Source organism: Dipteris shenzhenensis, chromosome 19 (genome assembly GCF_047967505.1).
Source record: "Dipteris shenzhenensis isolate YYH24624 ecotype China chromosome 19, Dip_SZ_1.0, whole genome shotgun sequence".
In the NCBI taxonomy this organism is placed as follows: domain Eukaryota; kingdom Viridiplantae; phylum Streptophyta; class Polypodiopsida; order Gleicheniales; family Dipteridaceae; genus Dipteris; species Dipteris shenzhenensis.
Window position 1 is genome coordinate 14,173,955 of NC_141614.1, and position 18,480 is coordinate 14,192,434.

Sequence of the window (18,480 nt, forward strand, 5' to 3'; positions counted from 1 at the left end):
CCTTAACTCTGCTAACTCAAAGCTCTCACTTAACCATTTGGATAAGAACATGGAAGACATATGCTCTCTTGTTTAGGTATGCATCTAACTATCATAGGCGGGTCTATAGTGGGGTGGCCACCTCATGAGACATGTAAAGTTCCAAGGTTGGTGGAGTTTTAATATCCACCATTGGATGAAGCTATTTTCAAAATGAGAAAATGGACCGTGCCCATGTACGATGTCCATTTTTACCAAAGGTGAATAATGATGACTTTAGGTAAGGCATCATCACTCATTTATAACTCCTAAAGCTTAACTAGGATGTTTAAAAATCATATAAACAACGGGATTTTCACGTATAGTATGTCCTAACCTAGATTTCTCAATTTTAGCTAGGAAAAATACACTGCAAACAAGTTTTAATGAGCAGTACGAAGTGCTAATGAGGTCGTGCTAAGGCCCATTTCCCAATAGGACATGGTTGTCGTGTTTTTGTTTCCTCCTTCGCCTTGCCTCTCGTTTGCACTCACGCACCTATCCTATGGTGTTGTTGGGGAGGGAGGGGGGGGGGGGGGCACAGTACCTTGGACAGGGGTGGGTGAGTGAGTGCAGTGTGCTTGTGTGACCCCCCCCCCCCCACCATCACTCACCCCTCACATGATCCCTATCTCTAGTGGCCAATCGCCTCGGATCAGTGGGCATAGGACAAACGTAACCAGTGATTACTTGGCTAGCACTAGAGCGTTTTACGAAACTCTAAAATCTTACGAAGCCATGTGGCACATTCTGAGTCATTAGATAACTGGCCTATTATTGGCTACTTACAATAGCCCATATACTTAGCAGCAGATCTTAGCAGCGGGCCCATATATGTCGTAGCTAGCCAAGCATTCTAGTTGAACACACATTCACACCCCTCACTAGTAGTGAGCCTGATTTAAGCCGAGGGCAGACTCAGAGCCTAATTCCACGTCACGCACTCGGGTGTATGATAACGACAGGTGCGCCTTTCGAAATGAGTCTGTCGATAGCGAATGCGGCGTTATCACGAACTCAAACAGGCGGTGAGAAGGGCGAGGGTCCAACTAACTCACAACCAGACAAACAAACGCACGGGTTTGGGACACACGACGTGGGTTGGTTGGCATGAAAGAGTGAATGCAATGAATTCGTAGAAAAAGGGGTCTTTGGCATTTTCCAGGAAGCTCTGCTTGTAAAGGGCACCACCTTCTCATTGCCTCCTCATCAATTTGCCTTCCTCAGTTTCGATTTTCTCTTGCTTTCATTTCTCAGATTCATCGTTGATCGTTCCACTTGCTCAGCTTGTACCTCGAATTCATCATCCTTTTTGATTTCACAGACACATTATCCAGTTTTTCGATCAGACTCCTTTTATCGCCCGCCTGCTTTTCTTCTGCCATCGCTTTCTTTCGTCGTCGCCTTACTGTTTTCGCGCAGATTACCGCCGCTCTGATCGCTTGCCGTCATTTCACTACAGGATTCTACAGTTTGATTCGTTTTACCAGCACAGTCATCAGAAGACGCCAGTGAGACAAACTAAGCGACAGAAGTTTTACGCTTGTGGCATCTAGTAGGCACATGGGTAAAGTGGCTTTAACCAAAGAGCAATTAGCAGAACTGAAGGAGATTTTTATGAGATTTGACAGAGATGGGGATGGCAGCCTCACTGAACTCGAAATTGGAGCTCTGATGCGTTCTTTGGGTCTCCAACCTAACGCCGAGCAGATTGCAGCGCTCATCCAGAAGGCAGACAAGAACAGCAACGGGCTTCTCGAGTTTCCTGAGTTCGTGGCTTTGATTGGATCGGATACGACGGAAGAAATCTCTTACAATCAGGAAGAACTTCTTGCTTTATTCCGTAAGTTCGATAGAGACGGAAATGGCTACATAACTGCAGCCGAGTTGGCCCATTCTATGGCCAAAATGGGCCATGCCTTGTCCGTACGGGAGCTGACTGATATGATTAGGGAAGCTGATACAGACGGAGACGGAAGAATCAGCTTTGCAGAGTTTGCTGCTGCCATGACCAACGCTGCATCAGAATATATGTCTCCTCATTTACGATAAATGGAAATCAGAAAGTGGCACCAACGCTGCATCAGAATATACACTGCCTCATTCACGATAAATAGAAATCAGATGACTTTCTGCTAAGCTGTCTGCTTTACCACGAGGGGCAACTTTCTCATAAAATAAGTGGTCATCATCATATTTATATAAGTTTATGTCTGCGATATGTATTAATGGGCTCTTGGAAAAGCACTGATTACCTCAAAAGTCGTTGAATTGATACCTCTGATGTGATGTGAGGCAACTTTTACTGGATTGTCAAAATCTCTTGCAGATGAAGTTTTGGATCCTACCATGCACCATCATTGACAAGTAGAAACACTTGCTTAGTTTCTGTGGACGTTTTGGGGAACTGGAATGAATCATATGTAGTGTGCTGATAATTTGTCAGCAGCCCACGCAGCACAGTTTAGGTTTGTGCTCAACTGCGAGGTTATCAGCTGTAGCGTCTATTTATACACATATAGCTTCTTACGTCTATGGACAGATTTTATAAATGGCTCTCACACACAGTACGCACAATACAGAATGTACGTGTGTGTGTGGGATGGGGGGGGGGGGCGCAATTTGTGCTTGTTGACACATGCGACCTGGATATGTACCTTGTGAACCAGAGTTCTGTTCGAACAGCTTGCATATTTATAAACCTGTGACATTTAAATTTTTGAGGGGCTCATGGATCATGCTTGGGTACTTGTTAAATTTGGAACTAATGTGACAGCGGGATATACATGTCTTTTGGTCAGGAGTCTAGCGAGTGATTGAATATGTGGAGTGCATGCATGCTTTTCAATATAAAAGGGCGTTATTAGGTTCTGCACTACCTTTTATCACTAATTTACTTATAGTTTGTACAGTAACTTTGTGAGGATGTGAGGTTGACAGAACTAAGTGGTAATGTTAGAGAGTTTTACGGCACTCTGCTTGTTCATTGTATTCTTGTCTTGTAAATACAATGTGAAATCGTAGGGGATTGTCATCTAGATATATATACATTTTATTGCTGCAGGAGAAGGGTAGATTTCACTTTGTGAAATTGCAGCCTACTGATTGATTGCTGATAATCTTTCATTTTACTTCGTGGTATGCTGCCCTATTAGCTAACTTTCTAACATTTTTTGGTTAGAATTGTTTGATTGGGGAGACTAAAGAGACTGAAATGAAACCCTTTGCAAGCAGTTGTTGACTTCTTGATTGTCTCTGTTTTAGCCCTCATTATTGCTGAATGTTCCCTTCACCTCAAGGACGACAAAGCATATGCTTATGCATGGTCTGCACTGATGGCATCAGTGGGGATATCCTAGTAGCTGGCCTTGTGTGAGTATATGGTAAATCTGTTAGTTTGCCTATCAGGGGTCCATGTATCCATTCTCACTACGAAGACCTTTCTATGATGGATGCTCAAGTGTGTATATGCATGGTTATGTATGCACGAGCATGTACTTATCCTACAGCCTACACGCACCGTTTGGAGCTGATGACATTGGTGGGGATATCATAGGAGCTGTTCCCTGCTATGCCTGGTAAACTTTATGATTATCAGCTTTTGGATGACTATCATGTGCATATTTGTTTGGTTTTTTGGAGGAAGATGTTGGGCATGCTCTTGGATTCTTGGGGATGACCATCATGAGGTTGAAATCGCACTGTTTGTTCCTTTTTTTAGAGGAAGAGGAGAAAAGAGGTTGGGCATGTTCCTAGATTTTTGGTTGCAGGAGCCAGGACGATAGTAACTATGTGTCCTATAGTAGCAAAAACTCTGTGTGTGTGTGTGTGTGTAGTCATCTACATGTTTAAGATGTCAGGCTCCTTCAGAGACTGTCCCTCATTTGCTTTGGCATTGCCGGTGTTCTAGGAACCTCCTCGGGAGAATTTCAGATCATCTTCGGTCCCATTTCCCAAGTCACAGATTTGGGAAACATTTTTGATTATTTGGCAGATTTATGAGGTCTTTGTCTCAATACTCACTATTTCTCTCTTGGGTGAGATATTGGGCTCTTTGGACAATCTGGAGTGAGCATAATTTGGCATACTTGGGTCGGCAGATTCACAAGTCATATGAATCTTTCGGAGCCTCATTGCGGCAATCTTTATATGATGCTTGTCATGAGGGTGATATAGATGCTTCTTGCATAGAGCTTTTCTTTTTATGTTTCTGATCTTTGGGATACTCTCCATTTTGGAGGCTTCCCATCTTGTAAATTTCTGAGCATATAAATACAGCACTGGATATTACTTTATAAAAAAAAAAGGTGTGTAGTCATCTAACATTGGTGTAAGTGCAACCTGCAAATGCGTGAGATACAGTAAAAATGAAGAGTATGTTCACAAAACAAGCCAATATTATTGAGCGAGCGTAAATAAGTGCTCCTGTCTAGGACTAACAACATGCCCAATTTCCCTTGCGGCAAAGGTGCATATTTGCCCTCAATTGTAGCTAAGAGACACATTTCCTAAATGCCAGGGTACTATGAAATGGAGTTCGTTTCAATTATTTCTAGTTTTGTAATCACCCTTTCTGAAGGTTAGCTCTAAAATGGCAACCATGATGAGCTTCCCATTCTTGGATAGTGATAGCACTCGGAAGATCTTTTATGAAGGACATCATCGAATTGTGAAGCTGATTGCAAGTAGTTGGTCAAGAATGTGGAAAATTGCTAGATAATAGAAGGAGAGATCTAAAGAGCTTGGAAAAACATATGATGCAAGCATTAGCGTGCATAGACATTTATTTAGAGGTGATAACTGGTAGCAAAGTATCTAGGCCACAAAGTGGTGAATGCCAAGCATGATAGAATGGAAGCCTTTGCACAATGCCTCAATTAAGATAGTGTATAATTAAGATTGTCTACGATTTGCTGGAGCAAGATGAGTGGCATATAGTATTGAGCACGGCATGTACCAAACGTTCCTTAGCCTCTACATGTCGTGCCTATGCAATCCAAACCTACATGACAGGCCACAAATGGTAGTTGCAGTGACTAGTGTCTCAAAGTCAAGACGATCGCATGTTTAGGAACTGTGCTGTATCGCTCTTGCTCCAATGCATGTGTGGGTGGTCCGGTACAACCAATATGTTGTGAGCCTTTGCATTGCAAAAGTATATTTTCAGCAACCGTTCTTCCCAAAGTATCCTATGGAGATCTCAGTAAAAATGGAACATGATGAAAGCTGAAGTAGGAAGTGGGTGAGTGTGAGCATAACTTTTGTATGTCGTACCACGATAAAAGAGCATCAATTGTAGTAGAGGTCCTAAGCAAGCACATAGCCTAAAGCTTATCACCTTCTCATATAACGTTTGTTGGATGCACCATATCTTTTGGCATGTCTTCCTCTTTGGAAGTCCTACCTTTGGGACCACCACATTTACACATTTAATTAGGAATATTTAGAAGAGGTATGGGGACATCGCATGGCATAAAGGTGGTTTGCCAAAAGTGTTAATTGTGTTAAGGACAAATGGGAGAACTCAATTTATGTGGCTAGAAGTCACCTAAGGGTAGCAAAGTACTTTATCAATATGCCATTTAGCTTGTCTCCAATTCCCAATTTACAAAAGAGTAAAATGTTTGCAATAGGTCCCTTCTAGCACTTGGAAAAGAGCATTTAATAGCTTAGACAAAAAAGATATTTTCGATTGTAGGTGACCTTAGTGCCTATGTAGGATCTAGATAAGCTCCAATAACAATGTACGACAAAAAACGTCTACAAATGGAGGAATTGGGCATGATGAAGAATGCAAGAATTTGGGCAAGGACAAAGGAGTAATAGAATGTGAAAACATTTGCTCATCTTTTGTGGTCCTCAAAATATGTAACATCAACATCATTTTTCCAACATGTAGGAAAACCACATGCATATGCCCTCGAGTGGTGCTGGTAGAGGTTGAGGCTCACGCACTATTCTTTTGTAATAATTATGAACACATTAAACAGAGTTTGGCATTCAAAACTTGTAGCCTCTTACTCTTTGCAATCTTTTCAATTGTCCCTCAAGCAATTTAGGATCCTAGAAAGGGTTGTTGGTGTAGCTATTTAGAGAATATGCTTAGCTTTGCCTAGTTTATCCCATAAATGGTCATGGGTCTTCAAAATTGACTCGTAGTCCCTCCCTACCCTACACTATTAGTTAGACTCTCAACCATGAACTTTCACTCACCCCTACAATCACAATGGAATCCCTTCAAACAAATCAAGCACAATCTACACAACTATCTATTATCCTCAAGGAATACAACAACGGTCATCTACACTTTTTGTGGAGAACTTAGAAAAAGGTTATACAAAATTGAAAATAAATGCATCGATTGAGAACGATCATTGATAAGATCATTTTGTCTATTTCTCAATATGGTATGTCCTAAACATGATCTTTTCAAGCAATTTTATTTGTGTTGGTAGATTGTTTTCATCTGCTCAAATTTGTCAACCTTGTTCAAAGTAGTCTTTCATTTCCATGACCCCATCCTCATCCTTTAGGGTCGGTCCTAGTTAAGTGCTCCACAATTGTATTCAGCCATATTTCATCATAGCCTCGAAGTCTTAGGCTTAGTGGTTTGGGCATTGAATCTCTATAGTCAAGTCGGAGTCAAGTCGGAGTCAAACCTTGGGAACACCACCTTTTAAGGTTTCCATAATAGTTCTAGCAAGAGCCTATGGTTGCTCTCAGAGGTCTCATACAAGAGGGGTGGGAGTAAAGTTGAAACCCTCACACTTTCAAAAAGTTATGCTTGTCAGAGGACCTACTCTCACCAAATTTTGAGATATAACACATAAAAACGCAAACACTTTGATAGAAATTCCATCCCAGAAAGCTGATATATCATGTACGATCTCACATGACTCAACGTATAAAAAAAGAACTTCAGTGTAGATGAGGCTACAAGAGCTCGGGCATGGATACTATACAAGCACAAGACAATAGCCTAAGCATGGGAGGCTACAAGGGCTTGGACATGGATAATATACAAGCATGAGACAATAGCCTTGAGCCATGGAGAGGCTTTGGTAGGTGAGGAGGCTATGAAGAGAGTAATTAGACCTATAGAAGTTAAGACCATAAGCATATCAATGTGTCGGCCACGTGCACATCTTTAGAGAGATTAGGAGCATGAACTATGCAAAATGCCTGGACTAGGATATTTTAATTAGTGAATACAACGAAGCAATAAGATTCCTCCCAAACCCCCAAGTTTTTTTTGCAAATACTGAATAAATGCCCAAAAATTATTTTTAAAATTTAAAAACAACACAACTTATGGATAACAAATGTCTCCCAAAAAGCCCCATTAAGCCATATAATGCCTCTTATGTAAGAGGCATGCCTTAAATCCTTGAGGTGCTCTTCTAACAAACGCAAGCCACGAGATGAATTAAAAATCAAGAACCCTCAATCTATTTCAAGGAATGTAGTATTTTTCCAAAGTGTGTACAAAATTTTTCCTTCCACTGCATACAAATTTGTGATAAATATATAAAACAATTGGGGGTTCTAAAAGAAACGTACAAAATTGTATGGACAATTCGTTTTATTGTGATGTTGTCAAAGGTTTAGGAATTTTGCCACAAACACAATATTAGTCCAAAGTATTTAGACCTTACAAGAGCATGCATGTACATAAGCAGAAAGCTTGAAAATATTTTCTTGCCTTATCAAGGAGATGCTTACCTTCTCTCCATCCATCAAACACAACTTTTAGCTATTAGAAACATTATAGCTTGTCGACCAGAGCTATGCATTTGCCCTTTTTTTCCCTTGTTTTCTAAAATCAATAGCTGAATTTACAAATGGTCTGTTAAATGAATGTAATGGTTTCAGATTTTTAGTCTCACCTTTGCGTTGCTAGCTCTGTCAAAAAGGAAGCTACAATAAAATTACCCATGGCTATGGATAGATTTGGATCCAACAACCCTCACTAGCTTGCTATGCAATGCACATTGTGATGAACAAAGTAATCAAAAGAAAGAAGCCTCCATTATACATGAGGAATGACATGACATTTATATAAAATCTCTCATGATGTCATCCCTATCAAGTATACACACTTTTCCATCCATTTTGGTATACAACTTCTAGTCTCATTCTCAAATATTACATTCTCATGGATAAGGATCCTTATCCTCACTTCTCATTCTCATTCTTAAGAGTCCTTATCTACTGTGAGTCACCATCTTAGACTTCCTGCTAGATCTAACCGAAATACTTATGGATCATGCATTGCCTTTCAAAGAATAAAAATTATCTTCTGATTCAACAAAACTTAGTACATTAAACTTGACCAATCTTGCTCAACTTAGCATCTCCTACTTGATTTTGACTGTCTTTACATATCTAATCTGGAAATCAAATTCTTCATTAACACTGTCCATCTTTCTTTGTTCCTCTCAATATGGCCTAGTTGGTGGAGCTTCTATAAAGGTTATTTCTTTGCTGCAATTTTCTGCTGTTGTAGGACAGATTTCAGCTGTCTACTTGAGCAGCACTGTCTTGGTATGAGTAGCTTAAAGAGAGCTTCAAGTTGCTTTTTTTACCAATATTCTGCTGAGAACTTTTAGTGTGTTCTCCTAGGTGTGCTGGTTATTCTCTGACATGGTATCAGAGACACAGGTTTAATTCTTGTGATCTCCATCAAGATCTAAACACACGAGAAAGAAAGGCGATGCAAATTCAGTTGTGTGCTCACCCTTTGAATACTTGCTGCTATGTCTACAAGTTGGCTGTTTTTCTCTGATCATGGCCTCACGTTTTGCCATTTCTGACTTTGATGAAGGGAGAAAAGCTAAATTAAGCCAATTATTCACCTTGGAAAGTCAAAGTACGGAGCCTTATGGTAGCACAAAAGATTTAAAAGGTTCATCCCAGTATACAAAGCACCTATGATTTGGTCAAAAGGAACCTTTATTAGATGAAAATGAAAGTGTATGTTTGAGACTATGGTAAAACGTCAACAATGCAAAATAATTAGCCAGAACGCTTTAGGATTGGAGGCATATTGCATCCTCTACAAATTGCCGATGCTAAATGGGATGGACTTTGTCACAAGATTACCCTAGACAAATATTGAACATCATGCAATTTGGGTCATACTTGACCGACTCTCTAAACTTGATTCATACCTACTAGTAGGACAAGCTTAAAGGCACCATAATTAGCAAAATAATTTGTGGAATAAGTCTTTTGACTTTATTATTTGCCTAGTGACATAGCCAAACGATCGAGGCTCAAAGTTTGCTAAACACTTCTAACAAACAATTTTTGAAATATTGGAAACTACTTTAAGCCTTAGCTCGACAGATCAGGTTGGTATGCTTAGAGCATATGTCTCCAAGAAACAGTCAAATTGGGAGAGGTATGCTCCAATAATGGAATTTGTCGATAATAGTGCCATGCATTTGACTATAGGATTTAGCCCATTTATGCTTATGTACTATACACATTATGGCTAGATCCAATCTATGACTTGCAAATAGCAGTTCAAAGGGTTTAGTGGCAACAACCTAGAGTTGATATTTTCAAGGCACAAGGGTTGCTCTAGCGATGATGTGTACTAGATTAATATTAGAGTTATAAATATGGTTTGGCATTGATCAATGTTTTATCATGGTTTATTATTAGGGATTAGGGTTTTCATCCTCAAGGGATTAGACACCAACCTAAATCGCCAATTGCCTTAGGCTTGAAGGACATGAAGGTACGGATAGCTAGAGATCTCATAAAAATTACTCAAGACAGAGCAAAGTTTAAAGTGGATCACATGTGGGTGTATCTTAGCTTTCCAAAAGATTCTAAGACCTTAAGGACTTGGAAGTATTCAAAGATTTTTCTACAGGTATTGAAATCCTTTTGGCATCATTAAGAAATTCAATGATGTAGCTTATTAGTTAGGACTTCCTTCCAATGTTAGGGTTCATCCAATTTCCATGTGAGTAAACTCAAGGAGAAACTTGGAGATGAAGACAATTTAGTACCTCCTAAATAATTGATACAATTGGAAGATTTGATCCGTGTTCCACATGGAACTGAAAGGGTTCTCGACAAAATAAAAACATTCGAGAATAGGATTGTTACTACATTATATCAGGTGGAATGATAGGGTGGATGAAGATTCAACTTAGGAGGTGGTTACTAACTTCAGAAAAAGTTTACCTAGCTTTATTTCCAAAGACATAAATATATGAAGGGGGAAGCATGCTACATCCCTAGATAACCCTGGTTAACACTATTGACTCACCTATGCATCAGCGAGACCCTAGTGGGTGGTGTCAAGATAGGATGAGAATCTTGACTAGAGATATATATTTGAAACGATGTACAGAACAAAATGGAACCTATGTGCTAATTATAGGTGTGGAGTTGTATGATATAGGATGGAGCTTGTGTGCTAATTATAAGTGTGGAATATGACTATATATTGGCATAGGGAGCTTAATGTTGGGGACAATCATCAATACCTAGATATGTTACGGAAATTATATTTCTGATATATCTTGCTTTGGACATTATTATTTTAGTCAAGTGTGACTATGGCAAAGTACTCCATAGGAGCGCACCGAACGTGGCAAGGGTCCTAGTGGATACTTTGTGTGGTTAGTTGGGGACGCCTGACTAGCTTGTGTTTTGCCATGCTAGATGGTTGGTATTGTGGGTGATTCCATGTTAATACTGATGCCGCTAGTGTTATTGATGTTGTGCTTTGAGCGTGGTTATGTTGGGATCGGTTGATTTGATGATTCATTCAATCGATTGTTATTAACTAATGTAATTGGCGGCTTGAGTACAGGTGATGGAACTCATAGCGAGGATTGGAGTTAGTGCGAGGGTACCGATCAAGGTGTCGCACAGCGCATTATATGTGGCCATGGGCCAATTTTGTATTTGTTTTATTATTGCAAGTTTGAGCAATATATTTTGTAGTGGACATAATTCATTTTGGGCCCTAAGATGGCTATGTAAAGCAAATCCCTCATTTTTGGATGAAAGGGATAATTTTGGCTCCTTGGTGCTTTTATGAAATATCATAAATACTCTAGATGAGGAAGTGTGAGCCACTCATCTAGGGGGGGGAGATTGTACCCAGTCTGCTGTTGCTTTCGTGGTGTGATTGAGCTCTTCTTCTCCAATTGATTAAGTGGTGAATTTGTGTGAAAAGAGTTACCTTTTGGTTTCAATGGTATCAGAGCTTTGGTCACGCTCATGGGAAGGAAAGAATAAAAGAAGTCATGTGGAGTGTGGAGGGATCAGGATTCAAAAGGACTATGTGATACATAAGTAGAAACATAGTTCGTGGGAGAGAGATAGTGTGCATCGAAGGATGTACCCGCACTTGTGTTTTGGAACCCCATTGGCTACGCCGTTCTTAAAGCTCCGTAGCTCTAAAGGAGTCTAAAAATTCCTTATTTGATACCCAAAAAAAAAAACTAAAGTCTCACTTAGTCTTGGGCGAATACGTTACGAAGTTTACTCCAAGCTATGCATAGGACCCCAGTAGCCTTCTGTGGACTGCAATAAAGGCCATCATTTTTCCTTTCTCTCTACCTCGAGCGCCAAAAAGTTCAACCCATTGCCCCCCAAGTCATGAGAGCTCTCACTGCGCGAACTCCAGAGTAGGCATGCATTAAAGCCGCCTTGCAAGGAAAGTCGATCGCCCGCGGCCCTACGCCTCTGGCCTTCCGAGATTTTGCGCCAGCCCGCATAATTGCAAAAAAAACCTTGCACCAAAAAGGCCTAATCCATTGTGAGAAGCCAGCCATTGCACGCGCCGCCTCTGCAGACCTGACCATGCAATAAATAGTCGCCTCTACCATGCGAACCCGCATAATTGCAAAAAAAACCTTGCACCAAAAAGGCCTAATCCATTGTGAGCAGCTAGCCATCGCGCGCCCCGCCTCTGCAAACCTGACCATGCAATAAACAGCCGCCTCTACCTCGGGAGACTCCCACTACACGCGTCTTAGCCTACTATGCCTCTGCCGTGCTGCGAACCCGATTAGCTTCTGCTAGCCTATGATTTTTTGACTAATGTGCCCTCTTGAATTTTGAATTCCGAAGCAGGCGGTCTCTATCATTGTAGATAGCGGCAAACACCATAGTGCCACCCTTGGAGAAGTAGCCTCTACAAAAGTCACTACCATCGTATAGGGAAATTCCTTTGACTTCCTACAAAGCAAGGGACCCCAAGGTTCAAAGGCACTCCTTTAATTTAAAAAAAGGAAAAAAAATTATTATTGTTATTTACCAAAAAAAGAGAAAAAAAAAAAGAAAAAAGAAAGATGAAGAGGAGAATGCAGCAAGCTACAAGGCTCAACAAGGTAATCGGAGCTCAACAAAGTGCAAAGACCATAGCCAATTCTGAACGCTTGAATCAAGAAGGTGATTGGTATGACGAATCACCGAGAAATTAATTGGAGATCAGTCGAGTGCAAAGACGACTACGAGGGACATCATCAGTCACATATCTCCCACTCTAGTCCTTTTCACCTCTGATCAAAGAGTGAGAAGTGATTTCTTTTGCTTTATATTTCATACACTTAGTATCTTCCGCCATCCATTTCTTACCATACACTCGAATTACACTTTTTCATCCGTTTAATTCTCATACACTTAGTATCCTTATCTTTCTCCGCTCCGCTTTATTTGTACTTATCGCATTATCATGGCACATCAGCCACAACCACCCATGCTCCAAGAGCAGTTAGACGCACTTCAAGCACAGTTGGCCGATGAGCATGAGCATAGGGAGAGATTGGAAAAGAAAATCAATGGTAAGAAAAGGAAGAGACATGCATCTGACAATGAGTCATCTGACAATGATTCTGACGATGATACTATCATCAGGACAGTCAAAGTTACACTGAGAGCACAAAATTTGAGGAAGGAGAGTAAGATAAGTAGAAAAGCTCTCATTTCAAAATTTCGATGGAAAGAAAGAAGCACACACTGTCTTGTCTTGGATCAATTAGCTAGATGATTATTTATCAGGGGAGAAATTCTCTGAAAAAGACAAGATTAAATGTGCTGCAAATCATTTAGTAGAGAGTGCTGCACTTTGGTGGAACATCACTAAGCACAGTAGAAGGCAACCAAAATCTTGGAAGTCTTTTCAAAAGCTCATCAAGAGAGATTTTCTTCCCTCACATTTCAAAGCAAAAACCAGACAATAGTGGGATACTTTCAGGCAGTTTATAAGGAAACAATCTCCACATATACTAATAGGTTTTGGCAAACGTTGATCCAATTACAGTCCTTAGAGAAAGTTAATGAGCGAGATCAACAAAGGAAGCATGTGGCAGGTCTAAATTCCAGGTTTAGAGCTGAGATTAACATGTTTCATCCTCACTCACTGAGCTCTGCAATTTCTCTTGCAATGAATTGTGAAAGGAAGAATGGGATTCCAAAAGAAAGGAAAGATTCAGAACGGCATGTACCCTTCCATAAGAAAAAGAGATTTGATAAAAAGCTTTTCTTTAAATCTAAAAATGGTTTTGTTCCATAGAAGACAGATTCTTCTTTGAAGCCAAACGATGGGAATTTTCCAAAGAAAGAAATAAGGTGTTTCAAGTGCAACAAGGTGGGACACATAGCCACTGAGTGTCCTGAAAAAAAGAAGACCCCGACGGCGAAAGTGCACATGATTGACAACAAAGCAGCCAAGCAAGAGGGAGGTAAGTATAATTGTCATGCTCTTCTAAAAATGAAAGGTTTCATTAATGGCAAAGAGGGTGTTATTCTACATGACGATGGTAGTACTCATGATTTCATTTCGGAAAGAACCTTAGCAAAGCTAAACCTAGAGTCTTTCCCATCTAACTATAAGGTCAAAGCTGCTTTTACCAAAATGAAATACAATTGCACTAGAGAAGTCAAGAATCTTGAAATCTCAATTAAACCCTACAAGGATACACGAGACTTTCTAGTGGCACCCCTACAGGGAGTGGACATCATCTTAGGAATGCCATGGAGGCATCAATACAATCCTAAGATAGATTACGATTCACATCAAATGTGGATTGAAAAGGACAGACAAGAAATATGTCTGAAAAGCTCAATGAAACTTGAGATCAGTCCTTTACTCAACCACACACAAGCCAAAAGAGCAATTAGAAAATGTGAGAAGACATATCGGATTTTGGTGAATATGGTAACGGCTACTCAGCCAAACACTAAGCCTACACACCAAAAATTTCTTTCTCAAATTTTTGATTGTTTCTTAGAGGATTTACTGCCTGGACTACCATGTTCTCGACCTGAAGATCATAGGATAGAAATCGTACCGGGCAATACTCCACCTTGCAAAGCTCCGTATAGAGTCAACCAGCTAGAATAAAAGGAAATCCAAAAGCAAGTGGAGGAACTGATAGAGAGAGGATTGATAAGACCCAGTAGTTCTCCTTATGGAGCACCTGTCTTATTAGTCAAAAAGAAAAATGGAACCTATCGAATGTGCATAGACTATCGTGCACTAAACAAAATCACAGTGAAGAATAAATATCCAATCCTTAGGATTGATGATCTTTTGGACAAATTGAAAGGGGCCAAGGTCTTCAGTAAGATAGATCTCAAATAACCGGCTATCATCAAGTTCGTATGGTAGAAAAGGATATATACAAGACTGCTTTAGAACTCAAACGGGACATTATGAGTTCCTAGTTATGCCTTTCGGGCTAACTAATGCTTCAGCTACTTTTAGTAGAATGATGAACCAAATCTTTCTTAAACACCAAGATCGTGTGGTAGTATTTTTCAATGATATTCTGGTGTTTAGCAAAGACATTGAGGAGCATAAGGAAAATCTGAAGCTAGTTTTTTCACTCTTCAAAGAAAATCAATTGTATAAAAATCCTGAAAAGAGTAGTTTCTTTCAAGATTAGATAGAGTATCTGGGTCACATTGTATCCGCCGATGGGATTCGAGTAGATCCAAAAAAGATTGAGTGCATAGTCACATGGCCTAAACCCTGAGATATACACGAATTAAGATCATTCTTGGGATTGTGTAGCTTTTATAGAAAGTTTGTTAAGAATTTCGCATACATTGCACATCCATTGGCATACCTTCTTAGAAAAACTAAGCATTTCTTATGGATTGAGCGTCAAGATAAATATTTTATAGCTTTGAAAGAAGCTCTCACACAAGCTTTTGTGTTGCAACTACCCGGTTCTCTAGACCATTCTTTGTAGTTGTAACCGATGCTAGTGGATATGGAATTGGAGCCGTAAGATGGACATCCAATAGCATATGAGAGCCGAAAATTAAAACCAGCGGAATGCAATTATAGTACATATGATAAAGAATTAACCACTATTGTGCATGCCTTACGAATGTGGAAACATTATTTGATGGGAGCTGAGTTCCTTATCAAAACTGATCAGCAAAGTATCAAGCATTTGTTGACTCAGTCATTTATATCCAATAGGCATATCAAGTGGGCATCATTTATACAGAGTTTTCAGTCCATGATTCAGTATCAACCTAGAAAAGAAAATGTAGTTGCTGATGCTCTTAGCAGAAAGCCAAGTATTAATCGCATCACTACTATAGAGACCCAGCCTTTTGAAGGTTTGAAGAATTCTTATCAAGGGGATCCAGACTTTTCCGATATATGGAACAAATTAGAGAATAACAATTAGAATCCTATGTTGGACTATTCATGCAATGATGGATACCTCTTTTATCAAAAGAAATTATGCATCACTCGACCCTTTAGACAAATTGTAATGGAGGAAATGCACCAACCACCATATATGGGACATAGGGGAGTGACTACCACTTTACAAGTGATAGCAAGAGAATTTTATTGGCCTATTGTAAGAAAAGATGTGGCTAAGTTTGTAGCCGAATCCATCACTTGTCAGAAGATCAAGAGTTACAAAGGAAAGACCCCGGGATTGCTAATGCCTTTGCCTATTCCCGTGCAACCTTGGGAACAAATATCTATGGATTTCATAATAGGTTTTCCTACTACAACGAATCAAAATGATATGATTTGGACGATAGTAGATCGCTTTAGTAAGTAAGCTTATTTCATCCCATGCAAGAAGACTTTAACAGCTCAGCAAGCTGCACATTTATTCATCAAGCATATCTTTGTTCATCATGGCTTGCCAAAGATTACAGTGTCTGATCGAAAGTCTGATCGAAATTTGAAGTTTTGCAGTAATTTTTGGACTGCATTATTTCATAATCTAGGCACTAAGTTAGATTTCTCATTAGCTTTTCATCTAGAATCGAATGGATGAACTGAAGTTACAAACAGTACTATTCTGGATATGATAAGAGCTTATGCGGGGAGTCAACCAAAGACTTGGGACAAATATCTTCATCTCCTATAGTTTGCTTATAATAATACTCCTCATTCTGCAATTGGAAGAGCACCCTTTGAGATTATCTATGGGAAGGTTTTACCTATTCCTATCACACGATTAACCCATAGAGTGGAGGTAGCAGATGCATTTACCCATGACTATCAAAATATTCTCAAAGAGGTTCGGGAAGCCATTGCAATAGCTCAAGAGAAGTACACAAAACAAGCTAATAAGAAACGGAAACACATGCTTTTCAAAGAAGGCGATTATGTACTTCTTTGGATTGAGAAAAGAAGATTGAAGAGTGTTGAAAAATGGCCAGTAATCAAGATGTCCCCAGGTTTTTATGGACCATTCAAGGTGATTCAAAAAATCAATGATCTAGCTTATAGGTTTGAATTGCCTAATAATTGGAAAATACATAATGCTTTCCATATCAACCTCTTAAAGCCCTTCAAAGGACCTTTGCCTATTCATCCTGTCTATGAAGAGGCTCCATTGATTGTTGATGAAGAAGAAATTCTAGAACCCGAGTGCATTATTGATCATCAACAGACCTCGACCCGAAAAGGAAATGTCTATATTAAGTACTTGCTCAAATTTAAGAATCATCTAAGAGATGATGTTCAATGGATGCCTAAGCGGTTCTTTCAAACTTTTTCAGACCTCCTTTGTTCCTATAATCAAACATGCAACTGAGGGCAGTTGCGATCCAAGCAAGAGGGATGTTACGGAAATTATATTTCTGATATATCTTGCTTTGGACATTATTATTTTAGTCAAGTGTGACTATGGCAAAAGTACTCCATAGGAGCGCACCGGACACGGCGGGTGTCCTAGTGGATACTTTGTGTGGTTAGTTGGGGATGCCTGACTAGCTTGTGTTTTGCCATGCTAGATGATCGGTATTGTGGGTGATTCCATGTTAATATTGATGCCGCTAGTGTTATTGATGTTGTGCTTGATTATTGTGCTTTGAGCACGGTTATGTTGGGATCGATTGAGTCGGTGATTCGTTCAATCGATTGTTATTAAGTAATGTAATTGGTGGCTTGAGTACAGGTGATGGAACTCATAGCGAGGATTGGAGTTATGCGAGGGTACTGATCGAGGTGTCGCACAGGGCATTATATATGGCCATGGGCCAATTTTGTATTTGTTTTATTATTGCAAGTTTGAGCAATATCTTTTGTAGTGGACATAATTCATTTTGGGCCCTAAGATGGCTATGTAAAGCAAATCCCTCATTTTTGGATGAGAGGGATAATTTTGGCTCCTTGGTGCTTTTATGAAATATCATAAATACTCTAGATGAGGAAGCATGAGCCACTCATCTAGGGGGGGGGAGATTGTACCTAGTCTGCTGTTGCTTTTGTGGTGTGATTGAGCTCTTCTTCTCCAATTGATTAAGTGGTGAATTTGTGTGAAAAGAGTTACCTTTTGGTTTCAACATAGTGGCTCCTACTCAAGACATGCAAGCTAGGTCGATGCATCCCTCCAAAGTTGGGCAGTGTGTCTTCCCTATGACCTCAAGTGCTCGAGGGTGAGGTGGCGGCTCTTTATTTATTTCTTTGTTCTAGATCCTAGTTCATGGTTTGATGATGACCTTGGTAGCATTAAAAAAAGAGTTGTCACAATATGTACCATGATAATTAGAGTTGCATTATTGTATACAAGACTAGTCAAGTCCCCTATTACATGTGTCACATGCACCTAAGGGACAGTTATCCCCTACTCCTACCTTTTACATATTTGGGCCATTAGGCACCCAAGAGAAAGTGAAGGCTATGCCCCAACAAGTTTGTCTCATATGGGGCCTCGCGTTGAAGCACAAAGACCAAGTAATAAATAACTAGTCGAGATTCCATGGTGACATAAAGAAGATGAAATATGAAACCCAAATATCAGTTGCAAACAGAAGACACGACTTCCCTAGAGCTACAAGCTTTGTTGGAGATCACAAAGCATGGAAGCCATTACAACTCACCCCCCCAAAAAGCATAAGATTAGTACAAAGATATAGCTTGAGCAACCACCATATAGATAGCCCGAAGGTAGAAAGCCACAATGATCACATTGTGGAAGGCACACACACTGCCATAAACCT

At 39.9% G+C, this 18,480-nt stretch overlaps 1 protein-coding gene and 1 non-coding gene across 2 annotated transcripts; one reads left to right on the forward strand and one right to left on the reverse strand.

Moving 5' to 3' along the window:
- The first annotated feature begins 1,176 nt into the window (after positions 1 to 1,176).
- LOC147890125 (putative calcium-binding protein CML18) lies at positions 1,177 to 2,157 on the forward strand. The gene has a single exon (XM_087390483.1). The coding sequence runs from the start codon at positions 1,582 to 1,584 to the stop codon at positions 2,068 to 2,070; it is 489 nt and encodes a 162-aa protein (XP_087246609.1). The 5' UTR covers positions 1,177 to 1,581; the 3' UTR covers positions 2,071 to 2,157.
- Positions 2,158 to 7,636: 5,479 nt separating this feature from the next.
- LOC147890126 (U6atac minor spliceosomal RNA) lies at positions 7,637 to 7,762 on the reverse strand. The gene has a single exon (XR_015542822.1). It is a non-coding gene; the product is annotated as a U6atac minor spliceosomal RNA (small nuclear RNA).
- Positions 7,763 to 18,480: the final 10,718 nt, after the last annotated feature.